This window comes from Sceloporus undulatus, chromosome 4 (assembly GCF_019175285.1).
Source record: "Sceloporus undulatus isolate JIND9_A2432 ecotype Alabama chromosome 4, SceUnd_v1.1, whole genome shotgun sequence".
Taxonomy (NCBI): domain Eukaryota; kingdom Metazoa; phylum Chordata; class Lepidosauria; order Squamata; family Phrynosomatidae; genus Sceloporus; species Sceloporus undulatus.
This window is the reverse complement of record NC_056525.1, coordinates 29,748,810-29,770,679: the sequence shown is the minus strand read 5'-3', so window position 1 is coordinate 29,770,679 and position 21,870 is coordinate 29,748,810. Positions and strand designations below refer to the sequence as shown.

Sequence of the window (21,870 nt, the reverse complement as noted above, 5' to 3'; positions counted from 1 at the left end):
ACAAGGAAGGAGAGAGGTCCAAGTCCACCTAGTTGCAAAGTACATCCCATGGGGGATGTAGAGTATGACTCTGCATACCAATTGCTGGGAAAGAACAATGGGAGAAAATTATCCAGCTGCTTTGGATCTTCCAAGGCGCCTCTCGCTTGCCACTACAGGAAGCAGGATCTGGCCCAGCTGAGAGCCTTTGGCCTGATCCTGCATAGGTTTTTTGTTTGTTTGAACTGTATGTCCTCTGTGTGTGTGCTGAAATTAAGTAAACCTTGCCAATATTTACCTGGAGAAGGGAAATCTTTTAAATAAAAGAAACACTAAACATTCTTTGACAATAAGTGTCTATTTAACCAGAATTCTGTTTACTTACAAATACAGCACTCTCTTACAGGCTTCACTTCTTAGTTCATATACAAATGATGGCTGCCACAGAAAATTTTTAAAATGCAGCAATAATCTCCATACTTAACAGGCCCTATAGCCAGAGGAGAACTACCACCATAAGTTGAGATCTTAGACCAAGGGCCAAAACCCATGGGTAACAATCATCACATACAATATCTGATCAGATCCACGACTTCTATTACCTGCTCTTTATTATTACTATTCAACAAGCCAGGTTTCTTTTTCTTTTTAATAGGGCTGGTTGATGAGTCTTCTGGTGAGTGACCATTGGAAGAATGTGGAGGACTCGGAAATTTCCTTTTTTGTGCTGTACGTTCAGCAGAGCCAGGATCTTAAAAAAGAAGAAGGTATAATAGGATTAACAATCAATACCAAGCCATTGCTATACTACTATTTATTTAGTACTTTACTGAATAGAACATCAACAATAAAAATGTAATAAAGATAAATAATGCTATGAAGATTACTTTTAGCATTCAGGAAGCTAACAAGCATTCTCCATTTTATCAGCTACAAAACAGTCACCAGCCAACCACATGGAATCAGTCCAAACAAAACTGTTGCAAATAGATAAATAATGCACACAAGAACACAGTAAGTTCTCAAAGTTGTGATCATTTGTCTTATAAAAGACATAAATGTAATTAAGATATCACTTCTGGTCACAACTGCTGAAAGTCAACAGTTTAGGAAAACTGAATACTAAGACACGGTGGAGTGATTCATAGAATCATAGAGTTGGAAGAGACCGCACGGGCCATCCAGTCCAACCCCCTGCCATGCAGGAAATCCAAATCAAAGCATCCCCAACAGATGGCCATCTAGCCTCTGCTTAAAGACCTCCAAGGAAGGAGACTCCACTACACTCCAAGGGAGTGTGTTCCACTGTCGAACAGCCCTTACTGTCAGGAAGTTCTTCCTAATGTTGAGGTGGAATCTCTTTTCCTGGAGCTTGCATCCATTGTTCCGGGTCCTGTTCTCTGGAGCAGCAGAAAACAAGCTTGCTCCCTCCTCAATATGACATCCTTTCAAATATTTAAACAGGGCTATCATATCACCTCTTAACCTTCTCTTCTCCAGGCTAAACATCCCCAGCTCCCTGAGTCGTTCCTCATAGGGCATGGTTTCCAGACCCTTCACCATTTTAGTCGCCCTCCTTTGGACACGTTCCAGTTTCTCAATGTCCTTTGTGAATTGTGGTGCCCAGAACTGGACACAATATTCCAGGTGCGGCCGGACCAGAGCAGAATACAGTGGCACTATTCCTTCTCTTGATCTAGACACTATACTTTTATTGATGCAGCCTAAAATTGCATTGGCCTTTTTAGCTGCCGCATCTCACTGTTGACTTATGTTCAACTTGTGGTCTACTTGGACTCCCAGATCCCTTTCACATGTAGTTTCATTCAGCCAGGTGTCCCCCATCCTATATCTGTGCATTTCATTTTTCTGCCCCAACTTCACACATGATGAGGAAGTGCTCTAGCAAGGATACAACTGATGAAACAAACTTCCTTTGAAACTGATATGAATTTCAAGACTGTATGCCATTTGGATGGTCAGAGCAAATACACAATTTTAGAATGAATGTGGAATGCAGGATTTGTGGAAGATACATAACCCTAAATACAAAAAGACATATGACACAACTAACTGGCTACAGTTACCCATAGTCTTATGCATATGCCTAAATCCCTCCACTAGTAGCACATATGTATAAGAACTGTGATGCATATGTACATAATCAAATGTGGCAGATGCATGTGTTTAACTGCCTTGTGTATATAAGAACTTACACCAAACAACACATGCACAACTGTTGTTTTTGAACAATAAGTATAACTCACTGCCTGTTTGCCAATGGAATTTATTGATGCTGAGTAGTTAAGACCAGATTTACATGATTCATTTGGCACAGACGCATTCAATTCAGACAAACCAGCTAAACAACCATGTTGTATGAATCAGCCTAACCACTGTGTAGGTCTATGACATTAAATATGTTGTGCTTTATCTAGGATTCTTCACAGGATAACTGGCATAGGTCTAATTTTATCGTGTTGTTTCCATATCTGCTGGAATATTTAAACAAATGAACAAGTGCAATACGTTATGTTATAGCAGCCAACTAGTTCTGCCATCTTGGACAGAAAATAATGCCTGGTGTCCCTCTGTCTGTAAACACATAATCCTGAAAAAACAGTCCACTAGAGGGCATGGAATGGCTCCCCATTACTCAGTGCAATTAAACAAAGAAGCATGTGGAAAACCAGGTCAGTAACAGATGGTGTTAATAAAAAACAAAACAGTAGATCTAGCTTGGTCCTTCATTAAAACAGCATATGCATTTGGGGAGCATGATCTTTTAATGTGCGCAATTCATGCAAGGGTATGAACAGCAAAGTATGTATAAACACTGTATCATTTCACAGTGTTCACAATGTACATCAATTATCATATGATTGCTTGACCAATTACTATAATAACTGTCTTGAACTATTCAATCCATGACAACATAGCCTGAAGGTTATAATGAATCATCTAAATTCATCAGAAATTTTAGGTAGCCTCACTGATAATACAACTGGGTGAACACAGCCTTGTATCCCCAGTGCAGAAGCCATTTAATATTAGCCAACAAGTAGATCAATCCAAATAAGAGAAAACAATTAATGCTAAAGACATCCACATTTTTTTTTATCATGACAAATACATCACTCACTTCTGGTAAGTGTGATGAGCCGTTGCCTCTCTCAGAGCTTCAGAACTAACAGAGATTCCTCAGATAGTTGCCTGGCAATCCTTGTCTCCTCCCCAAATCTAAAGATGCTAAAGGCTGGATTTTGTTCAGCTGCTACAGAACAGAGGTGCTCAAAAGCCCAAACCATATTTTCTTTCTGCTTTGGATTTACAAAGAGCATGCCTTCACCGCTGCTGTGTTGCCCAGGTATCTACACCACCAGAAAACCAGCACATTCTTCTATATCTTTTCCTGCAGGAGAAAGTATAGAGCCTTCTTTGGTAATTGTGTGGACAAACCAGTCAAGTACCTCACACCTATTCCAGTAACATATTTAAGGCAGGGCAGAGGGCTAGGCAACTGGTGTAGTAGAGGATAACAACATTCTTTATTCCTGTAGCTGCATTTTCCAGTAATAAGTACTGAGAAACTGTCTCTTCACCTCTTCTGAACTAAAGCAGTTGGCATCCTAAGTACCCAAAAGGCACTAGATCCCATCTGATCTTGAAAATTAAACAAGAACACTTCTGGTTAGTACTTGGATGGTAGATCACTAACAAATATTAGGTGCAAAACCACCTGAGTATTTCTTGCCTATTAAATTCATGGTGTAACCATATGTCAACAGGCAACTTGAAGGCACACAAGCACACACATGACAACAGAAAAATGTACTTCTGGTATGATTACAAAATGTAGTTTTTATTATGGATCAGTTTTATTCATTAGTAACTTAAAGTTGTGTTCAAATGTATTATCTGTGGAATGTTCCTAAAATCAAAACTACTGAAAACTGCAATAAAAATATAAAAGCAAAGTATTTGAAAATCTTCCTATAGATAAGCCCGAAAAATTTGAAACAAAGGCAACTATACTGCTAGAGACTGACGAGTGGCAGAGAGCTACTCCAATCTTTCTCTGCCTACCTGCTCATTTACCTACATGCAGTTCCTGGTCATCTCTGGCTATTAGGCTAAAGCTGAACTTCAATGCTATTGTTGTGAACTGGGATATTACTTTTTAAGTTCTCCAGGGCCTGGCAACAGATGGCTAAGACACTAGCCCAGGTTCACAGACCACCACTTTGAGTATCACTTCAACAGCATATAAGAGACAATGACCTCATCTGCTTTTGTAATCAGGAAGGCAGATCTTTTAGGTGTAATTTGAAAGGGTGAGAGGGTAACAGACACTCGTCCCTCACATCAAATAACCTGGGAAGCATTCCTACATTATATTCCTACAGAAATGCTCACTGTTCTAGAGACAATTTTCCCTTACTGCAGTTTGAGAATGCACACAGGTTCCTGGAGTGTTCTGTCCTCAAACTCCTTGCCTAGTAAGGATAAAAAATAAAACACACACACAAAACATGCCACCCTAAGAAGTAAAGCAATTGCAATGACTTGAACTGTCCACATAATGTCCAATAATGTCTAGCTGCATTACCACCACTATTTATCTGAAGCCCTCCAAAGTGTTTTTAAAACTCTAAGCAGAACGCAGTCTGAATGCAAGTCATTTAAAGGCCCCATTCCCACTGGGCCATTTACCCTGGAAGGAACTGGGCAGATCCGGGGGCCCCCCCCCCTGAATCTCTCTGGAAACATGTGCCCTCTATCATTTACCTTGATCGGGGTAAATTAAACCTCCAAAGTTCACATTTGTGGTACCGGTTTAAAATGAAGGCTCCTTTGCTGTCAATCAAATTCTCTTCCAGTTTTGTCAGAGGTGACGTCTCCTGCAGCCATTGGCCAACAGAAGGGGTACTTTCCCCCCTCCTTTTTTTAAAAAAAGTGGAAGAAGTGTGCGCGCATATTCTGTCAAATTTAAAAATCTCCAGGTGTGTGTGTGTTGGGTCTATTTGCGTCATTATGCATTATGGCAACCCTAAAACGACCCCATCCTGAGGTTTTCTTGGCAAGATTGGTTTTGAGGATATTTGCCATTGCCTTTCCCCTGAGGCTGAGAAAGTGCGACTCCCATGCGTTTCTGCAGCCTTTCAGTCTCGCCTTCGCTTCCAGCCCAAGCCTCCTCCCCCATGCCATGCCATCCCGTTCCCGTCACAATAATAATAATAATAATAATTCCTCGCCCCAGAATGCCATCTCTGCATCCTCTTGCGTTGTTTTCCCTCCTTGCAACCCCAGAATGCACACACATACATATGTAGCAAAAGCATTCACATATTGTATCAATTTGCCAAATTAAAAGGGAAACATTTGTAACATTCGCATTGTAGCATTCAAATCTTACACACACAAAAATAAAAAATAAATTTAAAAAAGCCTTTTGCAAACTGGGGTGCCCTGATGGGAGCAAGGAAGTGAAAGGGAAATAGCACAAGCACACACACACACACATGTAGCATTTGACTCTTACACGAAATAATAATATGAATAATAATAATAATAATAATAATAATAAGCCTTTTGCAAACTGGGGTGCCCTGATGGGAGCAAGGAAGTGAAAGGGAAAAACAAGCACACACACATTCTATCTATATGTATCACCCTATAGCAAAAAGCAATTCGCATAGTCTGTCAAAATTAAAAATTAAAAAGAGAGAGAGAGAGAAAGCTGCCTGCGAGAGGGTGGCATGTTCCATTCTCTGCTCTCCCTCTGACCATCCTTCCCCTGAACTTGACCCTTTCTCCAGCTCCTTCCTTCTCCTCCTCCTGTTCCTTCGCCTGATGAAGGGGAGGCATGTTCCGCCCTCTGCCCTCCCTCTGACCTAAATCTCTCCCCTGAACTTGACCCAAACATGACCAGGGCGAAGTTCATATTTGTCGGACCCGTTTTTTTTTTAAAGAGATACTGCTTTTACTCTGCTTTCAAAAGACCTGCGCCAAGGGGCATTTGCCCCTGAATGGGTGTGGAAGCCTCGGATTCGATTGTGGAAGAATCGGGACCAATATGAACTTCCTATGGTTATCCAGTTCCTGAACTGGGGTAAAAGGTAGTCTGAATGGCCCCAAAGTCTCATATGTCAATAGCATCACTTTAAGCCTGGTTCAGTGAAATATTGACAGCAATGCAGTTCTTTGAAAAATGGTGCAGCATTCTCACATTATGCTGCTCCTCAGCAACCTGACAGTCAAATGCAATCATCAGCTTTATGCACGTAATCTTACTTGCAACAGTACCTTTGTTTTTTAAAAAAGCTTCAATATAGCTTTGTAATTATATTGTTTAACTATTGGTGCATTACAGTGAAAACGCACTTAGGAACTGCTTCTGTATGAATGTACAATACATACAAGTCAACATACAAATTTTATTGAGAGGTTTATTTTAGTTTGCATTAATCATATTACCTTTAGAATATGAGATGCAACAGTTGATAAGAACACATTGCTTATCTGTAACTGTAGTTCTTCGAGTGGTCATCTGTGCCCTCACAATAGGGTTCTGCACCTGTGCAGAGACTCCATTTGGAAAGCTAAAAAGGCTGAGTAGATTGGTGGGAGCCCCGCCCACTCCTGTGTACTGAGCATGCCCAATCCCAACAATCTGGTTCCTCCTACAGTTCGAGTCTGCTGCAAGAAACTTAACAGAGACCTGACTGTGGGGAGGTAGGACAAGTTTGTGTGAGGGCACAGATGACCACTCGAAGAACCACAATTACAGTTAAGCAACCAGTTCTTCTTCTTCGTGGTCTCTGGATCTCACACAATAGGGTGACTAAAAAGCTTACCTGTGGCAGGTGGGAAGGTCACTGCAGAATAGAAGACCGGCATGGCTAAAGCTGGCATCCCAACAAGATCTGGAATCAAGCTGGTAATGCCAGGCAAATGTGGAAGGCTGAGACCACATAGCTGCCGTCTGAGGAAGGTGGCAGACGAGGAGACAGCCCTGGTTGAATGTGGGCGCACACCAAGAAGAGGAAGGTGTTTGGCAAGTTTATAAGCAGCAAAATGGTCTCGGCAATCTACTTTGAAAACCTTTGAGAAGAAACAGGGTGGCTTTTTCTAGGTCTACCGTAACAAACAAACAACTTGTTGGTCAACCTGAATTCAGCAGAACGTTGAACGTAAAATGTCAAAGCACGGCGAACATCAAGTGTGTGGGAAGTCTTTTCCCAGACAAGACCATGGTGGTATTGTCTGTTATAACCTGGATGACCCTGCAATGGAGGTGGTTTTCGAAGGCCTGAAAGGCCTTGATGACAGCCAAGAGCTCCAGGGCATTGATGTGCACCTCCATTTTGGAAGGGGCTCAGCGGCCTTGAACACAGTGGGGCCCCTAGCCTGTCACGGATGCAACTGTGGTGACCATTCTGGAGGGTTCTGGAGGTTGAAAGGGCATTCCCCTGTGGATGTTCTCAGAGATCAGCTATCACCAAAGAGAGGCACAGACAGGTTGAGGGAGTGTCAGCTTCTTGGACTATCTGTTGTTGAGGTGGTAGAAAACAGAAAGAAACCATTCTTGTAGCAGACAAAATCTTAGACGGGCTTAGTAGGTCACGACTGTGGTTGGGGCCATGAGGCCTAGAACACGTTGAATGTCTGTCGCTGTAGAATGGTCCATGTGGAGAACAGCGTGAAGGTGGGCACAAAAGGCTTCTGCCCTTCTGGTGGGGAGATAGGCTTGAGCCATAACCGAGTCCAGAGACGTGCCTATGCAAGTTCAAGATGGGGACCCTTCAATCCATCTTCCCCTTTCTTCATTAGGGGATTGGTTTGCATCGATCAACCTGAAAGATGCTTACTTTCACATTGCCATCTGACCTCAACATCATAAGTTTCTCTGCTTCGCTGTCGATGGAGATCTCGTATCAATATACCGTCCTGTCCTTTGGCCTCTGCACCGCTCCCCATGTTTTCCAGAGTGCATAGTAGTGGCTATCTCTCACCTTCACATTCAGGGAATCAAGATTTTTCTTTATTTGGACGATTGGTTGCTGGTGTCGTTCTCCCGCACACAGTTGCTCCAAAACATTCACACCACTTTCTCTCTCCTCATCGACTTGGCCCTCATAGTGAATTCCTCCAAGTCCATCTTGGAGCTGGTCAGAGTGATATAGACGGAGCTTAAAGAATTGGAGGCATAAGGGGTCTAGAAGCAAAGCACCCAGCTGGGTGAAAAATATACATACCCCCCAACCCCCCAAAATAAACAAACACTCACTACAAAGCTTTGTAAGGGCAATACTCACAATACAAAAGTTAGAAAAACGAATAAAAACTAACTCTACCATACACGAGAGAACTCAGCTGGAGAGCAATCTGAAAGAAATGTTTCTCTTGTGGGGGGCGAAAAAACTGAAGGAGGAGCTAGATTGGCAGGATTGGACCTGATCAATACACAAGAGGCAGGGCTCCAACTAATCTACTCAGTTTCTTCAGCTTTCCGAATGGAGTCTCTCTGCCGGCGCAAAACCCTATTGTGTGAGACACAGAGACCATGCATTGTCATTATCAAGGATCAAAATTATGCAAGTCTTTTTACTCAGATAAGCATAAAAGTACAGTATTCTGATTAAAAAAAAATTAACCAAAGGGGTCTGGGAGGCAGTAAATGCTTTTTTGAGGGAAGTGATCATGCCACTTCTCTGAAAGAGATGACTGTGAGGCCTTTTCTGTAGAAGTTCTCCATGGACTCTGAAAATCCAGCTGTTACAATGACATCTTACAATGATAGTCTCCCATTTTGGTGTCAGCAGCAGAACCTACCTTTCCTGCCCTACGTCACTCTGTAAGGAAAAAACCACATATGCTGAATATGGGTTATCTGAATCCACTCTAGAAATGAGTTTTGGAAGACTATTTGCCTACTAATAATGCATACAATGTCACATAATCTTAATCTAATACTATGCCACCTTGGGTCCCATACTAAGAGGAAGTTGGGATAAGTAAATAGTTATGATAATGTACACAGTTGGCTTTGTGGGGTGGAGGGAACTGGCTAAACTATTCCAAGGGCAAAATCTTATTGTCTTCTTTCCCAATGTGCAGTACAGACAAAGATCTAAATGTAGAAAGCAACATTCTAATCCTGTCACTTAAGACATCTGTAAATGCAGTGATGTTTTTGACTTCCCAACTATTAGGAGCCTTAGAAGCTGAAACACTGATAATTTGGAGCACAAGAAGCATCTAGTCTTATAAAAAATACTTGTGCAGCACAGGTTAAGCCAAGTTTAGCTTGCCAACACAGCCCAGAGCTAATAACATTATACTAGTAACAGTAGTTTTTCCATTAAAGTAAAACCAAGTTCTGTATAGTAAGAGAAAGCCATTTTGCACAGTTGTACAAATTTTCAAAGACACATAATTACACACCATTAAATATTTATTACTTACATTACAGCCTACTGAGTGCACAGATTTCAGGCATGTTATAATGATAATAAAAACATTAAAGCACTAAGGAGAAATGAGCAAATGCTTCTAAGAGACCAGATAACATTCAATGCATGATGGCGCAGTAGGATCATAGCTATTTGACCAAGTCTTGGTCTCAAGTGCCAATGTGTGCCTATGGGCCTTCAAGTCACCCATCCACTTAATGAATTTTATAGGCAAGGAACAAGGAGATGGTTTTGCCCGTTCCTTCCTTAAACATACCCTAGAGCACCTGATATTTGTTGGCAGTCTCCCATCCAAGTACTAACCAGAACTGACCCTGCTGTCATGCCCTGTGTGGAGGATGAGGACTTGGAGGAGGAACCCAGCCCTGAGCCAGGCCCTGGTTCCTCAATGCCTGTGCTAGCAAGGACAGCCAGAAACCTGGCACCAGCTCAGCAGAGGCTCCTGCCAGCTTAGGCACTGAGGAGAACGAGGAGGCGACCTTATCCATGCCTTCTTTCATCCAGCAAAGGTCAGAAAGGGAGAGCATACACCACTCCCAAAGAATTTATGCAAAGCGCCAAGCAATCACAGCTGCACACATGAGAGATGGAGATAAAAGCCTGGGAAGAATGCCAGGGAGTTGTCAGAGGTTAACTGATGTCTCTGGTGACAGCACCTTGTCTTGTACTCATGTGTTGCCTGAATCTCTGGACTGAACCTTTGGACCTTTACCTAACTACTTTGCCTTCTGGAATCCTGAACTCTTGGTATATTCTGACTACTCTGCTTCTGAAACACTGGACTCTAGACTGCCTCAGATACGGCTTACTTGTGGTTTCTTGTCTGCCGGTAACTTGTTATTACCTTGTCTCCAAGACTCTTTGGGTCTCTTTGCTATCGGCTGCTGGCAGCTTTCCTGGACACCTGCTTAGTTCCAAGATGGGATCTGGTGCCTTTGGGGTATTTAGGCCCCCATATCTATGAACTAATGCCAAAAATGGCATATACCTGGGATCTGACTTCTCCCTGTTTCTGACTTATAAACTTGCATTTTAATTATTAGGAATTTGCTGTTATCCCACAGTACTTATTGCACAATACTGATTTTGCACACAACCACTAAATTCAATATAATGAGTCATCTTGTGTGGTAGTAGAACAAGTACTCCCACCTTTTTAAACCTCCTTTCATAAATTCAGGATCTCAATTAAGATATACAAGTTACTTCCATAAAGTAGTGTCAACATGGTACAATGGTTTAAACAATGCTGAAGACCAAGATTTGAATTCCTGCTTGACCATGAAAACCCACTGGATAACCCTGGGCAAATCAAATTCTCACAGCCTCAGAGGAAGGCAAGGCAAAACCCTGTGAACAAATCTTTTTTCCAAGAAAACCCCATGATAGTTTTGCCTTAGGGTCACCATAAGCTGAAAACAACTTGAAGGCACACAGCAACAACAACAACAACAACAACAACAACAACAACAACAACAAACTAGTTCCATACTTTACCTGTAATACATTTTGCTCACCTACTGCTTTCAGTAATGCTCTATGTATATACTTTTGTAACATTTGGGGCATCAGTGGGGGGTAGCTGAATTTCCCTTGGCATGTGAAGTATCACCCGCAGAATAATTCCTGTAGATATGAGTTCCTAGCTCCAAATGTAATACAGTACACCCACCAATTAAAATAAAAAGTAAAACACAAAATTATTGTAGAAATTTAGGGTAATAAAAAGTGATTATATTGTAAGCACAGAAACCTCTGTAATAATCATGATTTTCAAACTAAAAAATGGATTTGCCAACACATTTTCCTTCTTTGTTTTTACCTACGGTACTTATCATCTGGATGTTACTTCCACTCTACCCTTTCATGTTAATACACCTCTAGGCACAACATTCTAAAGGACCAATATGGTGAACATTTCTAGACTGAAGAACAACCACATTATTGTGAAAGGCCATCCTGTCCACATCAAAATCTGCCCATCTCTCTAAATAGGAAGAAAATTGAAATCTTTAAAATCTTCTCTCATGGTGTTCTAACAACCTCATTCCTTAATCCATCATTCCAAAGTAACACTGATAAAGTTTCTTCCACAGAATTTTGCTTGTCTTCCTTCAAGTTCAATTTCCACAATTTGACATCCATAGAGATACAGCTGCACCTCCACACCCTCAGTGAGGCAGGATCTGCTCATCACTGACCCTAGAGCACCCTGGGGAAAACAAGATGACAGAGTAGCTGAAGCATGTTTTACAGCATGCTCAACTGCTCTATAAAAGTAAAAGAAGTGAAGAGAAAATGACAGATAGATAGAAAGACAAGATAAGCAAAACAGAAGTCTTTCCCATGTGCACTTGATGCACTGTTAGAGGGAAGCTGCAAAAGACTCTAGGAAGAACGCGGAGTGGTGTAATAACTGGACAAGGCACCTTGCACAAAGGGGCTGAGAGATCAAGTGCTGCTTAGGAGTATGAGTAGGCTATGATAATATAGCAGAGAGAAAGTGGAAGGGCAAGGGGTGATGAGCAGAGAGGAAAGAAATGTGCTGAGTGTTTCTTGTCTAAGAAACCCCTATGAAAGTCATGGGGTTGCTGTAGGTCAAAGGGAATGTGAAGGTGCATGTATAATTTTGTGAATGGAAGGCTTCATGTGAATGAAAAAATAAGGCGTGTGCGCATAAATGGCTGATGATCCTATGTGCAAGAAAATGTATAGCTGTAGATAGATGATTTGCTATGATCCAGGGCTATGAAGGAGAAAAAGGGTGATAGAAAATGTGAAGATTGAGAAGTTATCAATTAAGAATGGATTTATTTATTCAATGAACTTGTGGAAAATTACTTTGTGTGTGATCTTCCTATTAGTTTTGTCAAATATTATTCCTATTAATTTCGTGAAATGAAATTGTTTTAGAGCCATTTATTTAGAGGAGCTTTAAGGAAATTAATTGACCAGCCTTCTATGAAATGAACATTATGTTGTGCTTTATACATTCAAATATATAGTTTGGTGTTTGAACAAAAGTCACAGCAAATATATAGTTTGACATTTGCATATTGATCTTGTGTCTTGCCAAGCCCTCAGAAAAGCCATAATGAGATGGTGCTCACAAGAGTTTAATATTTCCAGATGTGATTACAAGGAAAATATTCTGAACACTCTTCCTTCAAGTTTACTTTATCTGTTCCCTCAACAGCCCCTCTCCCCACCCAATAAAATAAAAACATATATGCCCTTAATGCAATGCAAAGTTAACTCAAGAAAGGGAACTGCATCAATTCCAGCAGCACTTCCAAAATTACCTTGCTCAGCTGCTGTGGCACACAAAAAACACAAAGATACCTTTCAGGCTAGCTGATGACAGATGGAGAAGGAACTATGGTCCTTAACACACTGACAGCAGGTTCTTGGACATTAGTGGGAATCATGCAGCCCTCCACATGTTTTTGGACTGCAGTTCCTATCATTCCTTACCACTAGGTATGCTAGCTAAGGTGGCTAGGAATTACAGTTCAACATCTTCTGGGCCATATGATTCCCACTCTTCTTCCAGGTACTAGGAAATAATATTAACTGCTTTATACATTCTTCAAATAAGCCAGGGCTGTTACTTTTTTATGCTACAACATAATGGCGGGTTACACACCGCCATGAAAGTATGGAGTCAGTCCGTACTAGGGTTAGGAAGGTGCGGTGCTTCCGCACCCCCCTAACCCTAGTACGGACTGAGTCCGTACAAAATGGCGGCTCCCCTTCCACATGAGGGCCGCCATGATGACTTCATGACCGCGCTGCCTCTATACGGGATGGCGCGGACGTGACGTCGTCGGTCCACGCCAGGGCACATAGTGCGCCCTTTCCGCGGACCAGGAAGGAGCTCCGTTTCGGAGCTCCGTTTCGGAGCTCCTTCCTGATTTGCGGCGCCGCTTTGCATTGCTGGGCGCAGCCTTCAGACAGTTGCACCCAGCAAAGCAAGGGAGAAAGGGGCCAAGCCTGAAAAGCGGCGATCGGGGCCTCAGCGGCTGCCGTTCTCACAGCTGAGGCCCCAATACACTGGGGAAAGGGGCAGGTGCAGCCCGCCCCAAATGGGCGGTCTGTAACCTGCCAATGTGAACAAATCAGGATCAGAGAACCAATTCCCCTGTGATATGTTGGGGTGTCTCACAGTTTAAAACTTTTTAATTGTTTGCCTCCACGGAAAATATGGTAAACTAGAAATTAAAGCCAATTCTTGGTTTTTTGTTTTTAGATTTTCCACTCCTTTCCAATTGTCACATAGTTATTCTTATGTCCCAGAAACTGAATCATCTGATGTTTGCAATGTATGGTAGATTCTGATCTTTTAAAAAAAGCAACAACCTATGCAGAAAAATATTCATTTTGTGATAAAATACAAATAATATTTCCCCATAAAAATGTATTTTGACATGGAATGTATGTAAACTTTTTATGAAGATTTCTTTTTAAACATGCAAATTAATTCAAAAATGGAATAACAAAACTGATACAGTATGAAAATAGTTTGCCCATTCCTCTTTACCAACACCATGCCAAGACCGGCCTCTTCCTTTCTGCTTATTAGGTCACATTTATTCAGCAAAACTTTTTCTGAAGCATTTTAACCACATTACTCAATTTTCTTTCACTTCACCTTTCCAAGCTCACTCAGGCCCACCCTCTTCCTGTACCACACATTTTGTGCATTTGGACAGTAATGCCTCTAGGAAGAAAGTGCAAGATTTTAACGTTCTGTGAAAACCTAGCACACAATCTGTACTAAATAAAACGCTAACATGCTAAGTTATTAATAGGCATCTGCATAACTTGCTGAAAAATAATTCTGCAAACAAGAGACCAAGAAATCCAGTCTTAGCTTACATTATCCTCTGAAAGCAAACTGTATAATCAATTCAGATGGATGCAACCATCAGAATCTGATGCTTAGGATGCCTGTTACAAGTAACCACATCTCCTACAGGAGGGTAAAATAGAAGTAACTTGAGAGTTTATTCCAGGCAAGTACTTTCAAATACTCCCTTTTATCTTATCTTGTCATTTCCTGTTTGCCCTATACATTTTATTTCTAATTTTCTTTCAGAATAGAGCTCATACTTTTTTTCCACCATGCATAATGGCCAAATAAAATACAGAAATGAAATGCAATTCTCTTTGCAGTGTCACCACTCATTTATCCAAAGCCATAATCCATGACCTTGGATTCCTGCTAAATAATCTGCTTGTTGAAGACTATAAACAGTCTCCCAGCACTTCAAGATTATCTTTTATTACACAAAAAAACATGAATAACTCAGAGGAAGGGCAGATTCAAGAGATGTCAATACATTAATTAGGATCTTGTGTCTAGCTAAGTTTTGCCAGCATCTGTGGCTGGCATCTTCAGAGATGGCATATAGCAAAGATCTCAAGGATGAAGCAAAGCAAAATAATGTCACAGAACTTATAAAAATTCCACCAGACATAACCCTTTGTGCTTACTCTTATGACTGGATGGATGAGAGAGTAGAGGGGGTTGGTGCTTTACATATTATACTCTTACTTTTCATCAGGAGATGGTTCCTTCTTTTAAATAAGAGTTAAGATACAGAACTTACATTGACCCATGGATAAGCTGACTCAGGTTTTTTTAGGTCAATATTTTTACCTAAATTTCTAGACTTATACATTAGTATATACAGTAATCAACAAGCACTGCCAACAAAAAGAAATATAGTGTACTATTAGGTAACAGCAGGAATCACAAAGTTTCCGGTTAAAATCTCACTTTGCATATAAATGCATTAGGTGGCTACAGGCAAGTCATAACACCGTATTTATAAATGTAAAATGGTAACAAATATAAAGAAAATATATAGCCGGCCCTCCACTTTCACAGCTTCAACATTTGTGGATTCAATTATTTGTGTCTGTCCCCATGTGCATGCATGCGCTCCTCCTCCTCCTCCTTCCCAGGCTTTTCCTCTTGGGCAAGCTAAAGTATGAGAGGGAAGGGGAGAAGCGTACGTGCTTCCCCACTTATTCAAGGTTTTTCCACTTTCGCGAGAGTCTTGTGCCCCTAACCCCCACGAAAATGGAGGGCCGACTGTATAGTTCTCAATGATATATTTGTCAGATGGAGTGGTTTTTATTGCTCTTCATATAGAATTATAGTAATAAATTATAATAGACAGATAATGCATCTAGCTAAAATCAGTATTTTTAAATTGTGCAAAAACTGCATTTGCACTATACATAGGGAGCAAAACACTGAAAGACCAAAACTGAAAAGGAATTAATAATCAGTTTATTTTCTTTAGTGTCAAGATCAGTATGGGTGAAAGATCTCATGTGACTGATCCATCCTTTCTCTGCCAGACAGACAAAGAACTACCCTGTCCATTACATTGTCATTGTCCTTGTTGCTGCTGTGTGTCATCAAGTGGTTTCCAACTTCCCTAAGGCAAACCTATCCCAGGGTTTTCTTGGCGTGTTTCTTCAGAAGGGATTTGCCATTGCCATCATCTGAGGCTGAGAGACTTACTCAAGGTCACCCAGTGACCTACTGCAGTACTATTTACATATCTAGTGCTTTACAAACCAACACAATCTAAACAAAACACAACTTCCTGACCTGAGGAACTCACAACCAAAATTTAAAAATGATGAGGCAAATAACTGAGAGGCAAGATGAACAAAGAGATGAACGAGTATAAATATAATTAAGGATATTTAGCTACATTGCAGTTGAAGATGAAGAAGTGATGCTTGTTAAAAGGCTAAATATAAGAGGAGGGTATTGGAACACTGGTTTTACAGTAGAGAAACAATGTACATATGTTCTAGGGAGTTCTAGCTAGAACAGGGGTAGGCAACCTTTTTGAGCCGGGGGCCGGGTTGCTGTCCCTCAGACAATGGGGGGCCGAAGCCAAAAAATAAATAATTAAAATATTTTTTTTAAAAAAATAAATATATAAATAAACCAGGACAAATGTAGGGTAAAATTTTCAAATGGAAGACACTTTTTTAAAAAATGGAGGGACCTGCGAAAAAAATTGCTGATTTTTTAAAAATGTTAATTAATGCATGTTTCTGAGGCTTCTATAGACAATTGCCCCCCAAAGGCCCTGGTGGCAATCGGCGGCAGGACCAGGCTGGGGCCGGTCCCAAGGCCTTGCCGGGCCGCATCCAGCCCGCGGCCGCAGGTTGCCTACCCTTGAGCTAAAAAACAGCTATGAAGAATGTCTGAAATCTTATGAGAAAGGTAGCTCAAGTGGTGGAAATAAAGATTGAAGGTTGAAGTTGAAGATATAGTAAAATATGAGAGTGGAAGATTGTTGCAGTGAGGTCATAAGGAGCTTTAAATGACAAAAACAAGTATTTATTTTGGTTCAGGAGGGACTGAAGGGAATGCTTCAATGAAAAGTCTGAGGAGACTGGTGATGGTCTGATCGCTGAAACTGAAGAGTGGTTTTGAGGACTGGTTCTGGAGAGTAGAGTAAGAAAAACAGATGGGGAAGGTAAGATCAATGAGAAAACTGGGACATTGTGGTTACATATGAACAGAGCCTTAGATGAGGGCATGGAGAAAAGGGCTGGATCTTTACTAGTGGCATCTGCAACATGATGGCAGTATATAGTAAAAAAGCAAAGTAAAATTAACTCTTGTTAATGTTGTTCTTTCACTGAGACAGAGGACAAAAGATCAAACTTAGGCGGGTTACAGACCGCCTATTTGGGCGGGCTGTACCCGCCCCCTTCCCCGGTGTATCGGGGCCTCACTGAGGCCCTGATCCGCCGCTTTTCAGGCTGCGGGGAAGCGGCAAAAGCTGCTTTCCCCAGCCGAGGGGTCTTGGGCTTCACCCCGCCCGCGTGGTGGGGAGGGGGAGAAAGGGGCCGCTTGGCCCTTTCTCCCTTGCTTTGCTGGGCGCAGCCGTCTGAAGGTGCGCGCCCAGTGAAGCAAAGTGGCGCACAAACCAGGAAGGAGCTCCGAAATGGAGCTCCTTCCTGGTCCGCGGAAAGGTACACTAAGCGCCCTGGCGCGGACCGACGACGTCACGTCCGTGCCGCCCCGTATAGAGGCGGCGCAGTCGTGACGTCGTCATGGCGGCCCCCATGTGGAAGGGGGGCCGCCATTTTGTACGGAGTCATTCATACTAGGGTTAGGGGGTGCGGAAGCACCGCACCTTCCTAACCCTAGTACGGACTGACTCCGTACTTAATGTGGTGTGTAACCCGCCTTTGTAACCAAATGGGCAGGAGCCAAAAGAAATGACTATGTATAAAAATTAAGCAATAGCACTCATAGTCATATAAGCATAGCTCAAACTGGTGTCAAAATTTCCCATGCTGCTAATGTTCACACATTTTTTATAAATGAGAAGTTGAAGGAACATTAGATTCTTGTTTATCAAGCTCTTACTAACAAAGATGAACAATGTTAATGTCCTCACTTACCTTTGGATCGAGTGGAGATATCCATCCCTTCCACTACCTCCTGCTCTGCCTTTATTTCTTCTTCAGCCAAGCTGTAAGAACAAACAGATTTTATGTTATGTGAATACTGTTGTGACTAATTGTGAATTAGACTAATAGTGAATTATATTATGTGAATACAGTGACTAATAGTCACCTGAGGCATATCATTTTGTGCTATTATCAGCACTGCTGATACCATTAATAAAAATTGAACTAATATTCAAGTTCAAAGTGCACATCAATTTTATACCAATCTCTGTAACAGTACTTCTGACATATACTTATGGCTTTAGTGCAGTGGTGGTGGGCGGGCAGAAAAATAATTATGAACCAAAGAAACCTGAAGTCCCTCCCAATTTACATTTTGTTGCTATGTTATGAGGATGTACACAACCCTATGAAAGAAAGACTTCCAAGACCCTGTAATCAACAGCCTTTCTAAGCTCTCGCAAATTCAGGATCATGGCTTCCTTGACTGAGTCCATCTACCTGAAAGCAGTCTTCCTCTTTTTCTGCCTTCCATTTTACTAATCATTAGTGATCATGGTTTGAGCATTGGACTACAACTCTGGAGAACAGGGTTTGAATTCTGATTCAGCCATGAACACCCACTGTGTGACATTGGGCAAGTCACACTTCCAGCCTCAGAGGAAGGCACAGGCAACCCCCCTCTGAGCAAATCTCGCCAAGAAAACCCTGTAATAAATTTGCCTCAGGTTTGCCATAAGTTTGAAATAGCTTGAAGGCACATAACAAAATGTCTTTTCTAATTAGTCATGTCATATCATGATATGTCCAAAGTATAATAGTCTCACTTTAATCATTTGGCATCTAAGGAGAGTTCAGGTTTGATTTGTTTGCAGAACTATTTATTTGTCTTTTTGACAGTCCATGGCACTCAATGAATTCTTCTCCAACATGCCATTTCAAACGAGTTTTCTTCCTGCCAGCTCACTTCACTGTCCAGATTTCACAACCATACATAGAAACAGGAAATACTATGGCACAGATGATTTTGGTATTCAGTACTATATTCAGTGGCTCCAGTGTTTAATGAAATATCTTTACATTTGAGAATTTTTTCTAGTTCCTTCATAATTACTCTTTCAAGTCTTTCTTTACTCATGTCTTCATTTTGATTTATGACTGAGCCAATGTATAGAAATTCTTTTCATTATTTTGCTGCCTATCATCCACTCTAAAGTTATGTAAATTATCTGTGGTCTTTATTTATGTCTTCTTAAGGTTCAACTGTAACCCTTGGTTATGTTCTGGAAAATTTACAACTCTGAGTAGTAGTCAAGTCGTGTAATGAACACTAAAGACAATGTCTTCTGGAACTATTGGTAAAATAATCCAGATTGGCATTTGGCTTTCACGTGGTGGCAAGTCTTTGTATTGGGTAAAACGCTTAAGAAACCATTTTAATCTCATTTTTTTCATTCCTACAGCTGACATTAAGGCTACATTATTACAGTGCCATGTTCAAGGTAAGAAGAAGAAAGAATTGTCATATGGTCTAATAAATGTCTCTTTAAAAATGAAAGCTATATTAATTTTATATTCAGACACTATGGTAACTGCAGTTCCAAGAGCCTGTACTGAAAACAATGTTATATCTCACCACCTTAATACAACATGCAATATGTTTCTTAAATAAAAGTTTTTAACACTACCCTATTGACTTGTCATTCACCAAGACCTGGAATTCAGTTTGGTGAGTCTGGATGCACCCATTTCCCATATTTAAAAAATAGACAGACAATGTTTTTCCACATATAGTAGCCTAAACGATGTTTAATTTAAAAACAACAACAACACCATCTACAGTAGTGGGTATCAAAGCAGGCGGTCAGCCAGGGGAGTACAAAAGTTGCTCAAGGAGGGGCATGACACTTGGTGTCTCCAATACCTCTGCTCTGCCTCCACCACCACCACCTCCCAAACCTTTTCCGTTCTGGAGGTGATAAGTAAAGCAAGGAGGGTGCTTGAAGCCTCTGTTTGAGGGAAGAGGAGGAGGAGAGCTATTTCCTTATTAGATACTAAAATATGAATGTACATGAACAGATGGATAATTCTAGAACAGATGGCCACACACTCAGAAAGGGGAAATGTAGTAGTGATGGGTGACTTCAACTATCTGGATATCTGCTGGAAGTCAATCTCAACCAAAACTTTAAGGTCTAGCAAATTCTTTATTTGCCTGGCAGACAATTTCATTGTCTAAAATGTGGAAGAGGCAACAAGAGGATCAGCTATTTTAGATCTGATCCTAACCAACAGGGATGACCTGGTTAATGGGGTGCAAATGGTGGGAACCTTAGCTGGGAGTGACCATATTATCCTGGATGTGTTATACAGTGGAAAGGAGAAGCCAGGCATAGTCAGACACACATTCTAGATTTTAGGAAAGCTGATTTTAGTAAACTTGGGAAATGCTGGGGGTGATACTGTGGTCAGGAATATTAAGAGAGGAGGGAGTTCAGAATGGATGGGAGTTCCTCAAAAGGAATATACAGAAGGCACAATTTAAAACAGTTCTAATGAAAAGGAAGAAAGGGAGGTGACTCAACAAACAAGAGGCAAAGTCTGAAAAGCTAAAGCACAGAATGCGCTCAGGATAGCTAGAGAGATTAAGAACAGGGCTCTCTTTTTTGTTATGTCCGTAGCAAAAGGACAAAGAAGGAAATGGTAGGATCACTGTGTGGAGAAGGAGCCATTGCTAAACACACAAAATGCTAATAGGGGACACAGAAAAGACAGAACTACTCGCCACCTTCTTTGCCTTCATTTTCTCACAAAAGGAAAGGGTGCTCAACCTGAGGAAAAAGGAACAGAGGACACAATTGGGGAAATGCAGCACAGAATATGTAAGGTGGTAGTACAGGAATACATGGTTAATCTAAATGAATTTAAGTTTCCAGGACCAGTTGAACTATATCCAATGGCATTAAAAGTACTGGCAGAAGTAATCTCAGAGCTACTGGCAATAATCTTTCAGAACCCCTGAAGAACAGGAGAAGTCCCAGCAGACTGGAGGAGGGCAAATGTTGTCCCAGTCTTCAAAAGGGGGAGGGGGAGGGGAGGAGGAGTCACTAATACCCGAGAAGAGGATCAAAATTCAAAATGACCTTAATAGACTAGAAAGCTGAATATCAACAGGGAGAAATGTAAGGTACTGCACTAAGGTATGTTTAGCCTGGAGAAGAGAGGTTAAGAGGAGATATGACAGCCTTGTTTAAATCTTTGAAGGGATGTCATATTGAAGATGGAGCAAGCTTGTTTTCTGCTGCAGCAGAGAATAGGACCCAGAACAATGGATGCAAGCTACAGGAAAAGAGATTCCACCTCAACATTAGAAAGAACTTCCTAACAATAAGAGCTGTTAGACAGTGGAACACACTCCCTTGGAATGTGGTGGAGGCTCCTTCCTTGGAGGTCTTTGAAAAGAGGCTGGATGGCCATCTGTCAGGAATGCTTTGATTGTGAGTTCCTGCATGGCAGGGGTTGGATTAGATGCCCTTGTGACCTCTTCCAACTCTATGATTCTAGGAGCAGCCCACTCCTACCAGTGGCTGCTGGTAGGAAGAGGCTCCCTTTCATGTCTGGTAATAGTTAAAGCCATGCCTTCCTGACTATACATTGCATTTAGTCATCCAAATTTTATTTTACTTGTGAAAACTGAGTTTGCATGTTAAGTATCATGTTTAATGGCCATCTTCCAGAACTTTGAGAGTCTGCCCCCTCCCACTGATCCCACTTCATTCTCAATTTTATAAAGTTTTGGTTTCCCCCCTCCCCTAAATGTATCTTTCTCTCCAAATCTATCGTCTTTAAATCTTCTCACAAAATACATTTCAAGTCCTTTATTATTTCCATTCCTCTCTTATATATGTTCTCCAGATCGGTATCAGTCTATTCTAACAATATTTTTATTTATATA

The 21,870-nt window shown here is 41.3% G+C and overlaps 2 protein-coding genes across 13 annotated transcripts in view; one reads left to right on the top strand and one right to left on the bottom strand.

Moving 5' to 3' along the window:
• The window catches only part of NCOA3 (nuclear receptor coactivator 3), a 1,019,275-nt gene that overhangs the window by 709,917 nt on the left and 287,488 nt on the right, over window positions 1-21,870 (top strand). The gene's annotated exons all lie outside the window — the stretch shown is intronic.
• ZMYND8 (zinc finger MYND-type containing 8) overlaps window positions 1-21,870 on the bottom strand; it is a 122,295-nt gene that overhangs the window by 57,680 nt on the left and 42,745 nt on the right. For 10 of the 11 annotated variants that reach the window (XM_042465913.1, XM_042465917.1, XM_042465910.1 and 7 more), the window contains 2 exons: window positions 17,907-17,977; window positions 582-730 (listed from right to left, as the gene is read on the bottom strand). In XM_042465913.1, coding sequence (XP_042321847.1) covers window positions 582-730; window positions 17,907-17,977 — 220 coding nt within the window. Of the gene's footprint in view, window positions 1-581; window positions 731-3,121; window positions 3,392-17,906; window positions 17,984-21,870 lie in introns of those variants that run through there. The other variant, XM_042465920.1, reaches the window with a different exon arrangement.